Consider the following 21417-nt stretch of genomic DNA (forward strand, 5'->3'; position numbering starts at 1 on the left):
GCCCCTACTCCTCTCTCTCTCTCTCTCAAAATAAATAAACATCAAAAAATTAAAAAACAAAAAAGTCATTAAATCTCAGAAACTAACATGCACGCATGCATGTGCGTGTGCGCGCGCGCACACACACACACACACACACACACACACACACACCAGAAAACATTCTTTGCCTTTCGCAATTTTTCTTAATGTTTACTTTTGAGAGGGAGAGCACGAGCATGGGAGGGGTAGAGAGAGGGAGACACGGAATCTGAAGCAGGCTCTACACTGACAGCGGAGAGCCTGACATGGGACCCAAACCTATGAATCATGAGATCATGATCTGAGCCCAAGTCGGACGCTCAACCGCCTGAGGCACCCAGGCACCCCAATTTTTAAAAATTGCAGTGTATTAGCAGCAAAGCAGGACAGATACATTTACATGCAATGAATCTTGCTTTTCTGGAATATTTTAAAGGACACTTTTGAAAGCATTTCCAAAAAAACAACGCTCTAAAATTGAATGGCAACCTCCATATGCTTGAGATATCCACTAGCTGTCCAGTTGCCTATAAAATCATGGCTACTTTACAGTGGTGGTTCAAAGTTCTACAACAAACAGAGCCAGCAAATGATTATTCTGGGGGAATAATACAACGACTATTATACAAACTGTGTCCCATTCCTCATGAGGAATAAAGTTAATAAAAGGACAGACTGTAACTGGACGCTGTGTTTATAAAATGGATGATTCTGGGGAGCCCGGATGGCTCAGTCGGTTAAGTAACTGACTTTGGCTCAGGTCATGATCTCACAGTTCACGAGTTCAAGCCCCGCGTCGGGGGCTCTGTGCTGACAACTCAGAGCCTGGTGCCTGCTTCGGATTCTCTCTCTCTCTGCCCCTGCCCTGCTCACACTCTGTCTCTTTCTCACAAATAAATAAAATTTTAAAAAATAAAAATCAAACAAATTAAAAAAATTAAACGGATGATTCATAAGAGTCCGCACACAGAACAGACAGACGACCCTCTGGCTCTGCTCGTAGGAAAACCTTGAAAAGAAAGGCTTCGCCCGTCCGCCTCACAATTCACAAGTCCTGACCTTAACGCTGTCTGTGGCAGCGCACGTTAGCTCATGGCACCTGTGCGACAATAAGCCAGCCTTGTTTCTGCAGTGCCTTCTGCCTGTAAAGTAGATTTTCACACGCCCATTTGGGCGTGGAGCAGGATCGTTAATAATGTCTTAAAGCAAGGTAGGCTGATAGTGTCAAGTGTTTACCACAAAAGACGAAAGGGAGATGAGCTCTATCATTATGTTTAAAGGGCATAAAGAATTTGACCTAAATCATTCTTGGGTCACAGGCAACCCGTTTTTGTTTTTGTTTTTGTTTTTAACATGTTGGATAAGCAAGGGTCATTATTTTCTACTGCTTCCACACTGGCTTCTGGACGTATTTCTTCAAAGAGTACTAGAATTGGTCACAATGTTAAAGGGGTTGGTAACACGTGACTTCTTTTACGTTTTTCTCTTCTTCCTGTCTCTCTCTCTGCTCCACTCTGTTCTTGTTTCTTCCGTGACTCTGGGGGCTCCTGCGTGGCCTCCCTGCCCACCTGCCCTACCTCTACCTGGAAATCCATGTGTCAGTCCTGCACTTGTCAGGGCCTGCCTGGGCTGACTCGGGTACCCGCTGTCACCTACGTGCCACCTCGAGGCGGTGAGAGAAATCCAGAATTCTGGCGGGCACCGCAGGCATGGTGAATTACGATGTCTGGAACGTGAACGTAGGAGCCCGCATTGTACTAGGAATCCCGGGCAAGCCCTGATGCACAGTTGTGTCTGACAAGAGCTGCCCCTTCAGCACGCCTTCTGACCCAGGATGGCCACCTGGGCCGGCTACGGGCTTCCTCAAAGCCCTTGGGCCTCCGTCCACCCACAGCAGCGGCAGCACGGGACATCCGAGCTCGCGTTGCGGCTTCTGCTCAGTTTTAAGGCCTGCAGGTAACGGTTTTGTACGACGCCAGCCTGCAACCGTGGGGTTACGGACCCCAGACCTTTCCTGACTCATTTCCGTATAAAAATCCCACATCCTGCTCATCCGCTTTTCCCCATCTCCTTGTTTCTCCTCAAGTACAGAGCGGCTGATAAATAAATTGAGGTGATCACAGGTCACGCTTCGGTGTGGTCCTTCCGGGCAGTATTCTCCCAACAGACGTCGGATACTTTCATTCGGAGGAATTCACAAAAACGTGTGGGGCCTTCTGGAAGGACCACGGGGAGTTCACAGGGCAAAAGCCAGCATGAACGTTTAGACCAGTGTCCCTGCTAAGAGCACTGGGCGGTGGATGCCGCGGGGACCTTCCCCCCCTTCTCCCCCAGAGAGTTCTGTCCTCTTCTGTGATGACACTCCTGGCTCCCAGCTCTTCCTGTCAAGTAGGAGGAGGAGGGATTCTGGACCCCAAGGGATCAGAAAGGTCTGTCGCTCACACAAGTATCTCTCCGCTGCAAATGCTACCAGCTCGGTGATTGTTTTCATTTTCTGTTACGGACACCCTGACGGAGGAAAGGCAAACAGCACTGCTCTCTGAGAGGTCACTCCAGCCTGTGGAAGCATGCTTACCAGGGCTCAGCTCTGTTGTCAAGCACAGGAGACCCACATCTCCTATCTCCATGCAGTCACTCTTTGAAGATCATAAAAATTACTGCTAGAATTACCGGCATATTATCGACTATGAGTAAGGGTGGCAAGCGAAAGAGGAACTCGTGACCTGACTTTCGATCATTCTCTGAATTCTAGAAAGAATCGGTAGGAATAACCCGTTTATTTAAACAAGTTAGGTGGGCAGATGCCATCACTTTCTACTACCTGCATATAGGCTTTAGGATATAATTTCTTCACAGGGTACTGGAGAAAATGGGCAGAATAATGTATGGCTACACAAACAAGGGAGAGAAAAGAGAAGAATGAGAAACTCTGTTCTAGTTTTATTCAGTGCCTAAATAAGGCACCATTCTCGTAAGCTTCATCCAAGCGCGTGCTCAAAGGCCATGTAGCTCGAGACTTACGAAAAGGGGTGCGGTGGGGCGATACAGCACTGAGGAGTTTTACAAACCTGGATGGTTGTGATGTGCACAGATCTTCACTCCCAAGAAAAGCAACGACTCGAAGGGACATTCAAAAGGAATGAAATAGGAGACTTTCTGGTTCTTAAATTGTACTTCATGTTTAAAAAAGACCTTACTTTGAAAGAAAGGTTGCATGATTATGAAGTGAAACCAACCAATTTAAATTTGAAATTAATCATTAAATCATGAACAGTCGATTTTCTTCCTATCAGAGAGAGTCATTTTTTTTATTAAGAACTCCACGTAGACTTGTATATGTGTATATGCATGTACATATTTGCATGTGAGTCCATATGTGAGCATGAGAAGCGGAGAAACATACATAACAGGTTCTTAATCTAAGCTGCTGGGTGGAGTTTGCACAGAGGTTAACGTGAGGAGCAGGGGGTGATGTGGGGACAGGAAGGCAAGAAAAAGAAAACAATAATGAATAAACATCCCACATGTTACATATGACCCCACTCACGATCACTTGTAAAATTATATGTGTGGGTATATATGTAACTATATATTTGTATAATAGCACTGAAACTTAATTTTGTTTATTTTGGGATAAGACTGTGAAAAACAGCAACCATAAAAACCTTGAAAAATAGAGGTTTTTATTCCCTCAGATTCAGTGTTCTGCATTTATCCATCTTTTTCCTTCTACTCAGAAAGGGACATATTTTCAAACAGAGGAAATTAACCGTTGGGTTTGTTTTTTTAAGTGACTGGTGTTAAAAATGCATTCCCAGGGTGAACCCCCCGGCTGCCTTCCACAAGTCCAGTTTCGTAAGGATCACTAGAATATACTAGCATGACCTGATCTCCAAATCTCAGAAACTAAAACTATGACTCAAATTTGTATTTATGGAAACAAAAATGGGAAGGAGCACTTCAAGTTGGGCAAGATATCCTGCACTGTCACATTTCAGCAACCATTGTAATTACTTCTACCAATCTTTCTGGACTCTTGCAGTGCTTGTAAACAGCAACCTCAAGTTAGGTGTCATTACTGAGGTTCTGCTGGATTTTAACTCCTTCTCCACTCTTGGTTCCATGTTCTCTCCCCACTGAAACATGCTCACACAACAGCCTACCCATGTTCTTCCAGCAAAGAACCTCCCAGCTGTTGTTTAAGAGATACAATTTTAGTGGTAACTCCTTTGGTCAGGAGCTATATTTCTAATAGTAGTAATTTATGATTACATGTAGTAAGCACATTTAATTACTTATTTAATTTTATAATCCATCAATGAGTATTTTATTATTTTTTTAGTTTTAAAGTGAAAGCCCCCAAGTTGCTCTCTTATCAATAAGAGAAGGTGCTTCAGGGCATGCAGTGCAGGGTGGACAGAGGCAGCAAGGGCTGTCACCTGCGCTAGGGAACCAGAGCGCATGCCTGGGGGGCAGATGGCAAGTGGACCCTCCGACTTACTCTCGTAGTGAATGAGGAAGCCGACGCTGGAGCGGCTGTTGTCCGTGGTGAAGAGGAGATACATGAAATGGCCAGTGCTGATCAGAAACCGGGGGGCCTGCGTGCCATGGTACTCTCCGATCAGCGGGGACGAGCTGGCTGGCCCATCTCGGACTTCCAGCGTGTCATAGTTGACTTCAGTCTGGAATCTGCGGAGATTCGTAATGAGTCAGAACACAAAGCTGCATTAACTTACTGACGTTCCCCAAGTATTTTCGTGCATTCATGACAAAGCCATGTATACCTATATATATAAGAGACTTACAGTTATTCAACCTTTAAAAAGACCAGGCCCTGGGCACATATGATATTTAAGCACGGTACATTTTTCTAGAAGAAAAGGTATACTCTAAACCTATCCCTCTTACTGAATACTGGGTCATGTCACATCCCAAATGTAAAAGAGGGCAGTCTTAAGCTCTAAAATCAAAATACTGTGAACCATATTAGTTTTCAGTGAGAGTAAGGGAAGGATAGGATGGGACAGGACGGAAGGAAAGAGCAGGGCAGGAGAGGAGAGGAGAGGAGAGGAGAGGAGAGGAGAGGAGAGGAGAGGGGAGGAGAGGAGAGGGGAAAGAAGGAAAGAAGGAAAGAAGGAAAGAAAGAAAGAAAGAAAGAGAGAGAGAGAGAGAGAGAAAAAGAAAGAAAGAAAGAAAGAAAGAAAGAAAGAAAGAAAGAAAGAAAGAAATCAACTTAAAAATATTGTGAAAAATCAATCATGCATTTTCAAACTGTTTCATGATCCCCCGTTCAACCAGTTTAGGGACATCTTAAATGGGCACATAAGGAGACACGATCTCTTAAAGGAAGAAAGTAATTCGAACTACATGATGATATTCTGAATACTTTTAGGAAAAAAACTCCTGTGCCTCTTAAGCTGTGCTCACTCTTTGCACACACCAGAAGCACCGAGAGCCCGGTGCTGTTCAGAAACGAAACGTGGCTTTCAAGGTTTGAACGGCTTCCCAAAGTGCTTCACTTTTAAGAAGGACTTTATGCGCACAGAGAACCTGGCCCCGTGTTATATTTAGATACGGCGGCAGCCACTTGGGTCCTCTTGGGTGCGACGAGGAGACCATTGCAGGCACTGAGACAATTTTCGAACTGGGCCCATCTCGTCCTCAAAGAGCTAACCCGGTTTCCAGGGTCTGGCTGTGCCATCAGCGAGCAGCTTACGCGAGCCTCGGACTCAGTCTGTGACTTTCAGGCAAAGAATTCCGTGGAAGCCTGGGTCATTATTATCCCCACACTCTGCATCAGAGGACGCCGACGGACAGCGGGGGTGGCGGGGGGTTGGGGTTGGCAAGCGCAGGCTGTCCTGGCTTCCGGGCACAACACGTGAAGAGGCTGAAAGCACAGGGCTGTGCCCTGCTTATCTCTAAATCACGCAACATCCTCCTAGAGCAGCCGGAGGACAATGACATACTCTAGCACCTCGGCCTGGCGCGGCGACCCCTGCTCTTCCATCAGAAGGAACCCAAGACCCTTGCCCCGACACACGGTAGACCAGAATGGAGCCACAGGCCGTGCATTTGGGGTCCGATGGCACCGCTTCCTCGCTGACTTTTCCAGAACGTGCTCTGAACACACTGTGGTTTCTCACTTACCCAAGTTTAGATTCAAGAGGTTTGGATAAGCATGGAATAAATCTCATTTGAAAAATCTGTGCTACAGTCTCCAGACCTTCCGTCTTTAGCAACAGCTAGGACTGATGACGGCGCACATCTCAACAGCTGGCGGACTGCACACCACAATGGCTGTTTTCCTTTATTTGGCAACCTGATGTGCTTTGTGTAAGAATGACACCAGCATGAAATTTACTTATTTGTTTACTAACTTATCATTTTTTAATGTAACTTTTTGACTTTTATTTCGTTTCTATTTAATTTTTTTAGAGTTTGGTGCACCTGGGTGGCTCAGTCGGTCGAGCCACCGACTTCGGCTCAGGTCATGATCTCATGGGTTGTGGGTTCAAGCTCCGCATCAGGCTCTGTGCTGACAGTTCAGAGCCTGGAGCCTGATTTGGGTTCTGTGTCTCCCTCTCTCTCTGCCTCTCCCCCGCTCTTGCTTTGTCTCTGTCTCTGTCTCTCTCTCACTCAAAAATAAGTAAACATTAATTTTTTTAAAAAATTTTAATGGTTATTTATTTTTGAGTGAATGAGAGAGAGAGAGAGAGAGAGAGAGAGAGACCATAAGTGGGGGAGGGGCAGAGAGAGACAGAGACAGAGACAGAGACAGAGAGAGACAGAGAGAGAGACAGAATCCGAAGCCGGCTCCAGGCTCTGATATGTCAGCACAGAGCCCAACACGGGGCTCAAACCCACAATTGTGAGATCATGACCTGAGCCAAAGTTGGAGGCTTATCAGACTGAGCCGTCCAGGCACCCCCGTTATTTTGGACCTTTAAGTTTGTATGTATGAACACATCCTTTACTCGTGTGTCAGCCCACTGCTCGGGGCTAATCTCTACAACTAATCTCTACAACTAATCTCTAAAGAATAGTGTAAAAGTCACCAATGTCTGAAAATATCAGAAATATTGGTTCTCATAAATGAAATTTAGCAAAATATCACAGTTCCATAGAATTTAAAAGACAAGATTGAGAAAAATTATATGGCTCTCTCTCTCTGTTCAGGCAACTGAAAACACAGCACTAGTAACTTGTGCCAAACCAGGATATAAAGCCACAATTTTTCCTGAGTGATTTAAATTTGCTGTGATGCCAGGAATCAGGCAGTGCTTTGCTCTTCCCCCTCTCAATACCAGAAAGCATAAAAATTAATAAAGAACCATACTTAATTTACTGAATATTATAGAGTTAATTTTTTCACAATGATTAAGTTTATATGCAAGGATCCATTCTCCAGTATAATGGATACACAAGACAGAATTTTAATCTTCTTCTGAAAGATTATCCTACTGGAGATTCTTATCTTACTAGACTTAATAAATGAACAATAATTTAAAATACAAATAATACCAAGTGATAATGCAACTCCCACTAAACGTATTTCCTATATATATTATTGGTTAGCAGAAAATTAGTGGAAACAAACAGAAAAAATATAACAATGTTCATCCGTCTTGAGACATTATAATATCCTGAATAGTTACACCCAAACTCTTTCAGTCAAGAAGAAGGTAATTGTTGAGAAAGCTTAATATTGCCCAGACATTAAGCTTAAAACATTAGACAAATATGCTTCCTTACATTTGAAAACATCTATCTTTTTGAAAACATTTGAAATCATGAAACTGATTTCATCTTGGAGACAAACGGAGATATGTTTTCTCATGGAGAATTCACGTAGTATGATTGTGTGTTAGATTATCAAATTTATTATCAAACAGCTACCTCCGACCGCATTCCAGTGACAGAACACTCACAGGGAATTACTCTGTCACACACCCCAGTGACAGCTCTGTAGCTTAAAGCATCACTAGGTCACGACACCGCATTCTTGGGCTGTTCCAGGAGGCATCGAAGGGACCAAAGAGGCTTCCATTTGTAATTAAACCCCAGGCCGAATTTATTTCAGCTACAGATCCCAAACCTGGAGTTGGACTCAGGGCCCAGCAACTGTGAGCACTGGGAATGATCATCTGGAACTTGGTACTCCCCTACGCAAGGCGGCCGAGGAAACTCGGCCCTGGCCTCAGAGGGTAAGATTTAAAAGGAACAAATACACCCAGCAAATGCTGGTTTCTCTTTAAGGGAACTCCTCTGGGGGATCCAACCAAGAACTGTCCTATTTCTCCTTTTCATCATCCATTTAAGTAAAACCTTTGGATGTGCATGGGTCAGTAGGCCCAAGTTAAGGAAAAGTTTGTTCTTACCTATCAAAAGTTATTTTGATAGAGTGTCCTGGCTTGGCTTCGATGATCCATTCACAGTTCAGAGAATCTTTATAATATCCTGGCCATCCGGGAGGCAGAATGAGTCCACTGGAAGCTGTCAGGTGTCCACCACACGGGGCTGAAAGACAGTTCAGGATGTCGGCAGGTCAGATTAAACACGCGGGGGCACCACAGCCCCACCTGTGACGGCAGGAATGTGCTTCTGTCTTCGAGGACTTAACGTTGTCAAGGATTCGAGCTAAAGGCATCCCCAGATAAACGAAGATTACTGAAAGCAGAGCAGGTACATCCCACACCTGGGCGTCTATCATCAACTCCCAGCAAAGGTCCTTCTACCTAAAAACGTCAAGGTGGAAGTGGGGGATAAATCTGTCACATCTGATTCTCACGACAGATCCATGAAACGCACACCATCGACATCCGTATCTTGTATGTATTTGTACTTCCACAAACATCTGTTGATTAGCAAACAAAAATAGTTCACATCTGAAACAGAATTACCCCGTGGGGTGTGTGTGCACGTGTGCGTGCGTGTGCGTATGTGCGCGTGTGCGCCTGAGTGTGGGCGTGAGTACATGCGTGTGTGTGCGTGTGTGTGTGGGCAGACAGATACTATAGTTTAATGATGTGTGTGTGCTTATTCAGCTAGGGTGCACTTGTTTCATTAAAATGACTTTCCACACACATCAAACTAAATTAGTGAATGTTAGGAAAACAAAATTTTCAAATTCGACACACATAGGATTAATCTACATCAGTCCTTTTGTGTGATCCATAATTATCAAGAAGAAAAGGAGTCTCAGGAAGGCATGTGCTTGGTGCTCTGGAAAAGGGATTTTGCATTTCTGTATAATCTACAGGAATTTTTAAATAATAATATATACTTAACATGTTTCTGCCCAGTCGCATATTTTTTTCAGATTTTTCTTCTCAAAGTTCTTTGCCATATTTGTAATCAAATCTGTCAATCTACAGATATCAAAGGGAACATAAAAATGTCCCCAGTTAAAAAAAATCATTTTTGAAAAAAACTATATGTTGTGTCAAAAAATAGCCATGTGCATTAAAATGCTTAAAAATTATATACAATTTCACCCAGGTGTTGATGGTGGAGAAAAACATCTGACAGAGAAATCTATAAAAGTAATTATGGTGGCTTCATTTATAATGGAATAACAAAAGAAAAAAAAATAAACATGACAAGATTATGACTACATATCAGAACGTCACAAACACATTTGAGATAATGTTTTCAAATCTTGTTAATGTAAGTAAATCTCTGCAATGAAAATATTATATTTTGCAAATCAAGATATAAAATTATACATGTATCATAATCTAATAAAAATTTTTAATTTAATACAAAATTTGTTTAAAGAAGAGAAAAAATTTCAAAAATATGTTAATGGCAGATAACACTGGTGACTGCTGTGGGGATCATGTTTTTCTTGGTATAGTTTTCTTTCAAAATAAACGGAGATGTGTGCATTTTTTCTATAGTTAGAAGTTAGTAACAAGAAATCAGCCATTTTTATGAACTTGAGTTATTAAAGAAAATCATTATGTAATCATAATTTTAAAAACAGCCTATCTTTACCAATTAACATTAGGATTTTGTTCTAGTTAAGTCCTTAACTTCCTATTTTTAGCCTGTATTCCTATGCTTCCTGACATGTTACAGCAAATACTTTTTAGAAAAGATAAAGGCAAAATTAAACAATTTTACTTCTTTCATGTGTAATTATCCAAAGATACTATATAAGAAAGACATGCAGCGATTATAGATTTTTTTAAAAGTTTGATACATGAGATCTTTTTAAATCTGTGTGGTGAATTATTTTACATCTATAAGGCTTATTTCCCACCTAAATGCAAAACTGTATGTTTCCTTCACTTTACTAAAGTTTAAAAAAAAAAAAAAAACTGAGTTGTTGGGGCACCTGGGTGGCTCAGTCGGTTAAGCGTCCAACTTCGGCTCAGGTCACGATCTTGTGGTTCATGAGTTTGAGCCCCACATCAGGCTCTGTGCTGACAGCTCAGAGCCTGGAGCCTGCTTTGGATTCTGTGTCTCCCTCTCTCTCTCTGCCCCTCCGCCACTTGTGCTCTGTCTGTCTCTCCGTCTCAAAATAAACATTTAAAAAAATAAATAAAACTTTGAGTTGTTATATTTCTTGGAAGGAAGGTGCTCACACTGTCACACGTTGCTATTATTTCATTAATATCTTGTGTTTTACATATCACTTTACATTTACAGTACATGTTAGAAGAATTTGTATCACTTTACCCTGATGAAATAGATATTTTGATCTGTATATTGTAGGTCAACAAAATTAAAGAGGTAATTGTTAAACGATAAAGTCAAGTTTGCCGTATTAGCCGACTCTGATTACGACATACTAGGCCACCAACCCCACAGTTATATTAGCTGTGACAAGAGAGATCTATTTCTCACACAGGCCACCTGTCTAGGGGATTCTTTCTTGAATGAGCTAAGGCACCGAGGTCTTGTAGGGGGCAAAGGCTCAGGGTCACTCACTGTGTATGTCACTTCCACTCACTCCTAACTGGCCAGGACCTGCTACAGGTTTCACCAAATCCCACTGAGGCCAAGAAAACCAACCGAGTTGGCGGAGATTCTGTTTATCTGGTGAACAGCACTAATGACTTTCGTATTCACAGAGGTGATAACAGAAAAGCAAATATGTGAACGAGGTCTTCAGAATGCACATTCTTCTCTGATTTATTATTGAGTGTTTCTGCCCTTTGCAACGGCATTATGTTTTTCTATCTGGCTGGGGTATATTCCGTGAATGTTGGCTCTACGAAATATTATGTGGGAGTCAGTGCATATTTTACAGCAGCTGTGATAGTGTTCCAAACACAAAACTCCTATGAAGTTGGAAGACAGACACCTTCCTTCTGCACCTCTCTGGTGCTCGTGTCTTTTTCAACGTCCAACCTTTAAACTTTTTTTCAAACCTGTTTTTATGGTATTTTGTTTATTTACATTTTTCACTTTTTGGGGGGTCACTTCGGATAATTTATACTTTACTAGGGAATCACCAATTTCATTGAATGTTAAAATTTGTTGCCATAGAGTTGATGATGTATTCTTGTAAACTTATTTTCCCCCAAAATTAGCTTGTGTTTTTTAAATTTTTTAAAATGTTTATTTATTTTTGAGAGAAAGAGAGACAATGTGCTCAAGCTGGGGAGGGGCAAAGAGAGAGAGGGAGTCAGAGGATCTATGCTAACGGCACAGAGACCAATGCAGGGCTTAGACTCAGGAACCGTAAGATCATGACGTGAGCTCAAACTGGATGCTCACCTGACCAAGCCTCCCAGGTGCCCAGGTTGTGTTTTCCATGACAGTGAACTGTACTGAAATATATGGGCAGGTTAGGGGCGGAACAAATAAACAGATAAATCTTTCATCCAGACCACAAACAATTTATACCCATGATTTGTTGGTACCCAGCAAACTCTGCCAGAATAAATAAACATAATTTTTAAAGAACTTGCTCTATTGTGAGGCTTTCACTCTTTATGTAGAGTTATTGCTGGTAACAATAAATTATTTTATTATGTCAAATTATTATTTTTGTAATCATGGTTATTTTTCTTCTATTTTGCTAAAATACCTATAATTGTCTTTTCTCCTAATTTTCTTATCAGAATCATAGGTTTGTCTATTTTATTGATACTAACAAAGACTCACTTTTGCATTATTCTAACATTTGATTTTTATTGATATGATATTCTAAGTCATTATTTTTTTCTAACTTGTTAATTTTAGCAATCAATTTCTTCACTTTTTGTCTTTTTGTTCAACACTGGGGCATTTGCCTCCTAGCACAGGCTCTCTGTCTCACATTATCTTAATAGAGAGGGTTCCCTCTGACAGGGTTTCTGGGTATCATATGCCTTAAGACTTGAGGCTTTCCCACACAATTTCTCTAAAGTATTTGCCTGTGGTTCTATTCGTGTAATATGCTTACATTGTAATTGGCATATGATCAGTGCATGTGGCCTGGACTTAGAGTAATTTGTTAAGGCTCACGTTATAATCAATTACATAATTGATTATAAAAAGTAATCCTTGAGAGAAACAATAAATGTGTATATTCTCAAAGGAACATCATGTTCCTTCTGAGTCTTTTCAAATGTGTTTGTGTTACTAAATCCTTTTTGCTTTTTTTATTTAAAAAAATATTAAAAAAAAATTTTTTTAACGTTTATTTATTTTTGAGACAGAGAGAGACAGAGCATGAACGTTTATTTTTGAGACAGAGAGAGACAGAGGGGCAGAGGCAGAGGGAGACACAGAATCGGAAACAGGCTCCAGACTCTGAGCCATCAGCCCAGAGCCCGACGTGGGGCTCAAACTCGCGGACCGCGAGATCGTGACCTGAGCCGAAGTCGGACGCTTAACCGACTGAGCCACCCAGGCGCCCCTAAAAAAATATTTTAATGCTTTATTAATTCTTTGGGAGAGAGACAGAGCATGAGTCGGGGAGAGGCAGAGAGAGGGAGGCACAGAATCTGAAGCAGGCTCCGGGCTCCGAGCTGTCAGCACAGAGCCTGACGTGGGGCTCGAACTCACAAGCTGTGAGATCATGACGTGAGCTGAAGTCAGACGCTTAACCTACTGAGCCACCAGGCGCCCCTGTGTTACTAAATCCTTTATTTTCCATTTGATTTTTTCCAACTAGATCCACTCAATTCTGAAGTAGCATTTCTATTTCTCTTCAGCAAGGACATTGATTGGGGGTATTTTGTGAGTTAGATTATCAGAGTATCTATGCACACTCCCTGAGAGTCACCAGAACTCAGTAATTGGGTTTCTCAGTACAAGTAAATTAAAAAAAAAAAATCTTTCACCGTCAACTAGTCCTTTAAGAGTTTTCTGTGTTAACAACCCACAGCTGAGTCTGCAGATCTCTTCCAAATAACAAAAGAATGGTCCATTCACATTTAACGTGATACTTTCTCCTTTGTCAGACTTTATTTGAAACACCATCTGCCGCTTTCTTCCTCCGACTGTGCTGAGGAACACATTTGCCCTGCACCTTGTAACACATCTACACACAGCCTTTTTCAGGTAAGCCCTCCAAAGACAGTGGGAATTGTGGCCAGAAGACAACAGAGACTAGAGAGTACTGACTTAAAACCAAAAACAAACAAAAAAACCCTTCTTTCCAGGGCTCCTGGGTGGCTCAGTCTGTTGAGTGTCCAAGTCTTGATATCAGCTCAAGTCAGGATCCCAGGGTCATGGACTGGAGCTCTGAGTCAGTCTCTGAATGTGAAACCTGCTTGGGACTCTCTCCCTCTCTCTCTGACCCCCCCCCCCCCATGTGTTCTCACTCTCTCTCTCTCAAAAGTAAACAATACAAAAAAATTTCTTAAAAAAGCTATACCCTTAGAAGACGTGATAAAAATAGGTAAGAATGAACATCCTACTACTGTGCTCTCACCCTGTAATTTACCAGTTTTCCAGCCCCAGCGGTGCTCAGCCTCACCAGACTGCTTGAGCACTTTATGAAAGTATGAACGTGAGGACGTGCTTCTGGAGCTTTCACCGAATCCTGATCCTTAGATTAACGACACTAACTTGGCCTGGGGCTGAGGGATGAGGGTGGGAGTCAGAAGCCACCGCCCCACCGTGGTCAGCCCGCTGGGCAATTCATCTTTCGCAGGACATTCCGCTTCTGCTTACACTGCCTGCATGCTAACGTTAGGCCAATCATTCTAGACAGGAGAAAAAGGTCCTTAACCTACGAGGGAAGACAGATCAGGTTCACAACTGTAGGCTGTATTTGACACACAGGATGTTTTGAATTTGCTTATTGGAAAATAAACACCTAGAGATCGATGGTAACTGAAAAACTAAAAAATAAACAGTGGAAAAATTCACCTGTACCCGTGATCAACATTTTGTTGTATACTCTCTTTTTTAGGCTTTTAACAAGCTATTATTATCACGACATGTGCAAATATTCATATGTTCTTCACAGTGGCGTATGATAACACAAGTGGTCGTATCATCTGGTCGTTCCCACGATGAACATCACATGATGAACATCTTCGACGGTACAATCTGTCTTAACGATGCACGCATCCCGGTGTATGAGCGTGTGATGATTTATCTGATTCTCTGTTGTTTAAAGTTGAATTATTTGCACGTTTGGTTGCTATATTTAATACTGCAAAGAGCATTCTTGAAAAAAAAAATCTTTCCAGAGCTGTTTATGCCCTTACAATTTTGATCCAGAAATACAACTTATATAGCTCAAAAAGTAAAACGAAAATGTACAACCATTCGTATAAATTTGTACCATGAGGCCATAATCTTGTCCCCTCAATAGCATGGCCAGAAACTGCCAGCTATTCCCAACCTTATGAACAATACAGCTTATTAACGTTTTCAAATTTTACCTTTGTTTTAAACTCTGTATTTCTTGCGCATTTGAAAAGGCTACATAATATATGACTGCGACTGTGTGACATTCTAGAAAAGGCAGCATTATAGAAACAGTAACAAGATCAGTGGTTGGCAGGGGCTGGGAGTTGGGGGAGGGGTGAGGGGGTGGGACACAGGATTTTTAGCGTAGGGAGACCACCCTCACGGCACTAAAATGATGGATACGTGTCATTACACATTCGTCCAAACCCAGAGAATGTGCCCCACCAACAGCAACCGTGATGTAACCATGGACTCTGGGTCACGGTGACGTGTCACTGTGGGGTCATCGGTTGTAACAAATGAACCACCTGGTGGGGATGCTGATCACTGGGAAAGCTGTGCATTTGTGGGGCGGGAGGTATATGGGAAATACCCACAGCTTCCATTCAATTCTGCTGTGAACCTAAAAGTGCTCTTTAAAAAAAGTCTACTTAAAATGTATTTCCTGATATTTACCAGAGTTAAGTTTTTTTTAAAACAGCTTTTCTTATCTTAGCTCATTTTGTATGGGCCATTCTGATGGGGTGTGAGTACATATTCTGAGTAAATATTTTTTACCTGACCAAACACTGGAGGTGCTATCCTCCCCATTTCCGACCCCCTCTAGTTTTCCTTCCTGGTTAACCAGAGTAGAAATGTCAAGAAGAAAAGTAGTTATGCGGTATTTGCATCAGCTGCATGCAGAGCCACAAAACAACATGGCTACTGAAACCCGTGCTGCTGTCACAGGCTGAATTATGCCCGCCCCCACCCCCAGTTTATATTTGCGATTTTTAATTCCAGCACCTGAGGGTGTGACCTTATTTGGAAATAGGGTCCTTGCAGACATAATCAGCTAGGGTGGATTATTAGCATGGCGCTCATCCAATGTGACTGGTGGCATCAGAAAGAGGACACATTTGGCAACGTAGGAGCCCTCCATGGAGAAAGCTGGGGTGATGCTTCTGGCAGCCAAGGAACTCCAGAGAGACCAGCAGCCCCCCCAAACTGGGACAGAACTGGAACGGATTCTCCCTCAGAGCTGAGGAGGAACCAGCCCTACTGACAGTGCCCTCGGACTTTCAGCCTCCAGGACCCTGAGACACCAGATGGCTATTTGGTAAGCCACCAGGGGTGCGGTACTCTGTGACATCAGCCCGGGGAAACCAACCCTGCTGTGCGTCCGCGTGTTGGTTAGGTTAGGTCACCGTTTCAAAGGAGAATAACTGGCGAATGAGAGCAGACCCGTACCTTCGCAGCGGGGGACTGTGGAGCTCCAGACCACATTTCCATCCTGCAGGGTGCAGGTGATAGACTCCGACCCCTGGGTTTTGACAAAGCCATCGTCACAGTGGAAAGAAACCGAACTCCCAAGTAGAAATCTGTCCCCAAAACGTCGCCCATTTATGGGAATCCCAGGATCATGGCACTCATTCTGACCAAATGCTAAAAAGGAAAAAAAAAAATTCTATAATTATAGAATTAACATACTAGACTATTAAGTGGCTATATTTAAAAAGGAAGGAATAAGCTTACTAATAAAGCGATTTATTGTCCTGAATTTCACTTAAACACTTACAGATAGATAAATGCATTAAGCAGACAGGATAGTGATACCTAGTAAGACAGGAAGAACGAAGACATGATAAATATATACAACTATTGTCTACACTACACTGCACAGTTTGAAAGCACTTTGTGTGTGCACTAAGAAAAACAAGAAATACGGCAGGTGCTAGAAATGATTTTGGTTCAGACACATCTGGGTTAGAATCCTGGCTCTTATGTTTTTTATCTGCCCTCTGGTGGATATTCTGATGATCTGATTAGATATCTTAATTCACAGATAAGGAATGCCCAGCCTATATCCCAGAGTTTCTGTAATATTAAATGAAATAATTGCTGGCAAATCCTAAGCACAGAGCCTAAGAGAAGTAGGCAGCCAGTAAATTATGATTTATAACTCATATTTAACATTGTTACCTTACTTTATTCACTTAACAACGCATTTAAGTAGATGTTCTTAAATACAATCTGGTTTGCAAATGAGGGCCCTGAGACAAAAAAAAAAGAAAGAAAAAAGGTGTCTAACCAAAATTCACTAAGTATACCAAGTATTGGTGTTCTAATCCACGGCTCCTGACCCCAAATGGCTCAATCCGTTTGCTACAGTAGTTTTTGCATGGAGGATGATGCATGGGTGGGTGGATGGATGGATGGGTGGATGGGTGGATGGATGGATGCAGGGATGGAAAGAAGGAAGGAAGAGAGGGAAGTTCAGTCCTGTCACTATGCTATGTATCACTGTAAAGCCTCTGAAGAGTCGGCCTGGACACGTGTGGTCAGGGGGCCCAGACACATGTGGCCAGGGGGCCTGGACACGTGGGGGTGGGGCGGGTGGCAGCAGGCTTACTGGTGTAAGTGATGTTGAACCCCCTGCCGGTGGTGGAGTGGTCAGACTGAAATTCCAAACGGACGATATGCCCGCTGCTGGCCAGCTGGGAGGGCACCTCGTGGCCCGAGAAAGTGCCGAGGACTGTTAGGTCAGAAATCCCATCGTCTTTGATCGCCAGGAAGTCAAACTGAGGCTCCACGTCAAAATCGTTGAAAATGAGGTGGATCCTGCTCCCGGGTTCAGAGATGATCAACCAAACGCAGTTCATGTTGTTGCCGTATTCCTCCGGATAATTGGGGGACAGGATAATCCCCGACGACGCAGTGAAGTTGAAGAAACACGAGACTGGGAAGACACAAGCGTACTTTCAAACAGGTCTGCACAGATCCCAATGAGGGGCACCTGCAGCTGGCTGCTGTGGACGCAGGGCTGGCAGCGTCCGACTGTTCAACTGGCAATTCTGAACCTGAACACTCCCTCTTCCCCGGAGTCGGAAAGACAGGATCCCTTTGGACGCACCACCACCAGAGCCAAATGATCGGGCGGAGGCTTGACGCAGGGATCATCCTCCCCGACTTCACGGACACTTGGGGCAAATATTAGAATTTCTAGTTAAAGCTTTCTGCCTTCCGAGGAGCAAACAGTCATATGAAAAGGCATGTCTGTGTCACAGGCACAATTTCCGGAAAATAGTATCCGTGCTATTTAGTCTTCTAGGACGACCTTTCTCTTTACATTTTGTGTTTGCCTTTAAAGTGCAGTTTCTCAGGTTATTTATTGTTTATCAGTTACGGGTACCAGTTAATAAGTAACAACTCCGAGGAGCAGACCAATGGTTCGGTGGATAATATAAAAATCTCTTGGGACATCTGTCTCTTAAGGGTGTGTACCTGAAACCAGTTTACGTACGTGTATGCACACGTGCATGTATGTACACATGTGACTTTTTGGAGGACACCTGTTGGATTTATTCCCACATTGTCCGGGCCAAGCTACATCTGCTTACCAAATAAATCTTGCTTTCAAACTGCCATGAAGTGCAAACGTTTCACTTACGAGGAGCAGGCAGTTCTTGGACCGAAACCCGAGCGAACACTAGCCGGGCTCACCAGCGATGTGTCCCTGGTGCAGCATTAGCAAAGTCATAAAGACGGGTGCCTGGGGCGGTCTCACTCGGGCCACCCGCGGAAGCCCTGGAGGGAGCCAAAGCTTTTCTGCACGAAACGTTCTTTCTACAGAGAGCCCTGGGCTCCACGTGCTCTAGAAGAGGTACCCACGTCACGGGTCGCTTTTACCTGAGTGAGGACAGCGAGGGAGTGGGCATTGGACAACGCCCCTGCCCCTTCTGGTCCCTGAGGCTCTCCCTAGAGATGCTGACAGCAGCCGTCTCTGTCCCCTGCCCCTGCCTGGCACGCAGCCCTCTCTGTCCCCGGCCCCGGCCCCTGCCCGGCCCCCCAGGGCACAGTACTCACACACACAGCTGGGCTTGTTCCCTGACCACTGGTTGTTCTGCTGGCACGTGATGACCCTCTCCCCCACCAGCTCGAAGGCCGCCTGGCACTCAAAAGTGAGGGTGTCCCCGTGCAGGAAGCTGCTGCCAGTCCGCTTCCCGTAGGCGGGGACCCCAGGGTCCCCGCATCCTCCCTTTTCGATTTCTGAAAATGGGAGAGAAAAACGAGCGGTCAAAAAAAAAAAAAAAACATGCAGTGAACATTTGTCAACAATTCAGAAAGTGAGCGAGTGGTTCCTTCTGCTGGTCTACCCGTAGTTTTTGTTAAGAGTTTCCAAAGGATGCTCGTTTCATCAACATTTAATTACAAAAGCCTGGGGGTAAAAAGGTTAAGTGAACTTGAGAGAAAGGTATTTAACGTACTGTCTCCTAAGGGAGACGGACAGTTACACGGATGCTGGTGACGCAAATGCTACAATTAATACATAGATGCCTCTTCCGGCCCACGCGCCTCCTGCACCCTGCCGTTAAAATATAAACACGTATTATGTTTTCATCCGTCTGTTTTTTTTTAATGTAAACAAAACAAGATTGTTCATTCGCTACTGAATATTTAAGTCAATAAATGCATTTGAATATTCCTTCCCTCAATCTTAAGACTCATTTATGAAAAAAAGCAAATACATTAATGGTCTCTGGATGAAGAGAAAATGGGCAGAATCAAGCCCCTTTTCATGAAAACACAACTGTAATGAAATAGGGACACAAACACACCAGGAGTATATATACATAGACTTCAACCGCACCTCCGTCTTAAGTGTTAAGTACACAGAATCTATTAAATAACATAGGCTATTTACTCACATAGAAATAGCTTTTGAGAGCAAACTATGTGTCAGGCCCTGTTCTAGGTACTGAGGTGACTGAGCAAACAAGACAGAATTCTCGCACTCATGGGGCTCACATTATATGGAGGGAAACCATGAAAGTTTCAAATGTATATGAGTTTCAGATCACGATAGGTGGGGTTTGAAGCAAAGTGGAGACGTTCAAAGGATTACACAATAATAGATGGGGGAGGAAAGAGAAGGTATAAACATCCTGAGGGAAGCCTGAAATCAGCCCTTCTAAGAAAGAGATACCAGCCCAGGGTAGCGGGCACCGATCGCTAGAAAGGAAGGGAGGGAACCCCCCCCCCCCCCCTCAAGCAGCCTGTTGGGTTTTTGTGTGTTTTGCCCTGGGAAGAAGGTGTTGCAGGGTTTTAGGATGAGATAGGAGCTGAGCTGAATACAAGTGTAAACATTCTCTGCAGGACTGGTGAGCGCAGGGAGGGAGACAAGCAAATTTCGAGACGCATGGGATGGTTTCCACGCACACATCCAAAATGCACCGATTGGATCTGCCTTCTGAAATTTGTCATGGGCTTATTCTAATTTCTTGCACCGGCCAAGCACAAACTCAAACTTAGGTTTTACTAGCAATCTAACTATTTTCTAATCCAGTTCACAATTTTGGAGAATGTCTGTAGAATGGCACAGGACTGGGTTGCTGGATGGTCTTGAGGATCGTGCCTACCGTATGTGGAACGTATACACACACCCAGTGACGAGAGGAGAAACTGTACTTCTGAGAGTTCAGGCATACCAAAGCAGTGGAATCAGCCCGTACTTTCATAATGCTGTCAAGACTTCCAGTATATGGGATACTGTCACACCTGTTTTCCTAAGTGTAAGAGCAGGAAACAAAAACAGGTGCAGGGTCACAGGTCCAGGGTGCTCCGCTAACCTCCCGGGCTCTCCAGGAAAGAAGGTGACCCTTATAGTGACAGATCCACGGGAACAGAAGTGTTCCTGGGTGCAACGCAGGCCAAAGAAATCACCCAGAGAACGTGTTTTCTTAAGGACAGACCTTGGAGTTCAAGTCGTGTGACTTGACTTGAACTGAGCCACGAGTGGGTTTACTTGAATTCAACACTCGGGATGCCTTGAACCAAGTTTTTTTTTTTTTTTTTGTTTGTTTGTTTGTTTTCCGATGTGAATCAAAGGCAGTTCACAGCAATGGTTTATAACAAAACCCAGCTTGCAGTTCGTGGGTCTCTCGGGTAGGGGCTGAGCACCCCCTGGTCCTGGCAAACGACACAGCCCTGAGGTCAGGAGTCAGGATGCCAGACTGGATTCTGGGCCTCCTGGCCTTTGAGTGGCCACCATGAGCAATTTAGTCTCTCAAAAGCCTCGTTTATACATCATCAGGGACCACTGCCTACCTCAAAGGACAGATGAGGGGGTTAAACGACATAATTCACACAACATACCCAGCATATAGGGCTCAAAGTGTCAGCCATTATACTATTGTGAGCAAACTTTAGACTTGCAGACGTCAGTTGTGCGTCTGTGGTTCCAAAACCTGCGGTTCCTTCTTACAAGAAAATAAACAATGGCACATTGGGATAATGCTGTTTCCTACATTAATGGATTCCAAGAACTCCTGAGTGGAGTGCTAGGACACCGCACGGTTGTGGTTAGACCCGTGGTGTGGGTGCAGATGAAGGCCACTGTGCCCCTCCTGCTGGGTCCTGTGGTCATTCACTTCCACCAAAGATGCCAACCTTCGTGGGTCCAGACGCGTCCTTAGTAGGTGCTCCGTAGAGACCAGTGATTAGTGGCCAGACAGCGTGGTGTGGGGTCAGCGGGTGTGAGCGCTAGTAGGACTT

The 21417-nt window shown here is 43.7% G+C and overlaps 1 protein-coding gene across 1 annotated transcript in view; it reads right to left on the reverse strand.

The window, feature by feature from the left end:
- The window catches only part of CSMD1 (CUB and Sushi multiple domains 1), a gene marked incomplete at its 5' end in the record, with an annotated part of 688146 nt that overhangs the window by 379370 nt on the left and 287359 nt on the right, over nt 1-21417 (reverse strand). The window contains 5 exons of the mRNA XM_047855978.1: nt 4523-4710; nt 8400-8538; nt 16114-16308; nt 17276-17602; nt 18730-18912. Of these exons, the coding sequence (XP_047711934.1) occupies nt 4523-4710; nt 8400-8538; nt 16114-16308; nt 17276-17602; nt 18730-18912 (1032 nt within the window). The remainder of the gene's footprint in view (nt 1-4522; nt 4711-8399; nt 8539-16113; nt 16309-17275; nt 17603-18729; nt 18913-21417) is intronic.

Source organism: Prionailurus viverrinus, chromosome B1, assembly GCF_022837055.1.
Source record: "Prionailurus viverrinus isolate Anna chromosome B1, UM_Priviv_1.0, whole genome shotgun sequence".
NCBI lineage: Eukaryota > Metazoa > Chordata > Mammalia > Carnivora > Felidae > Prionailurus > Prionailurus viverrinus.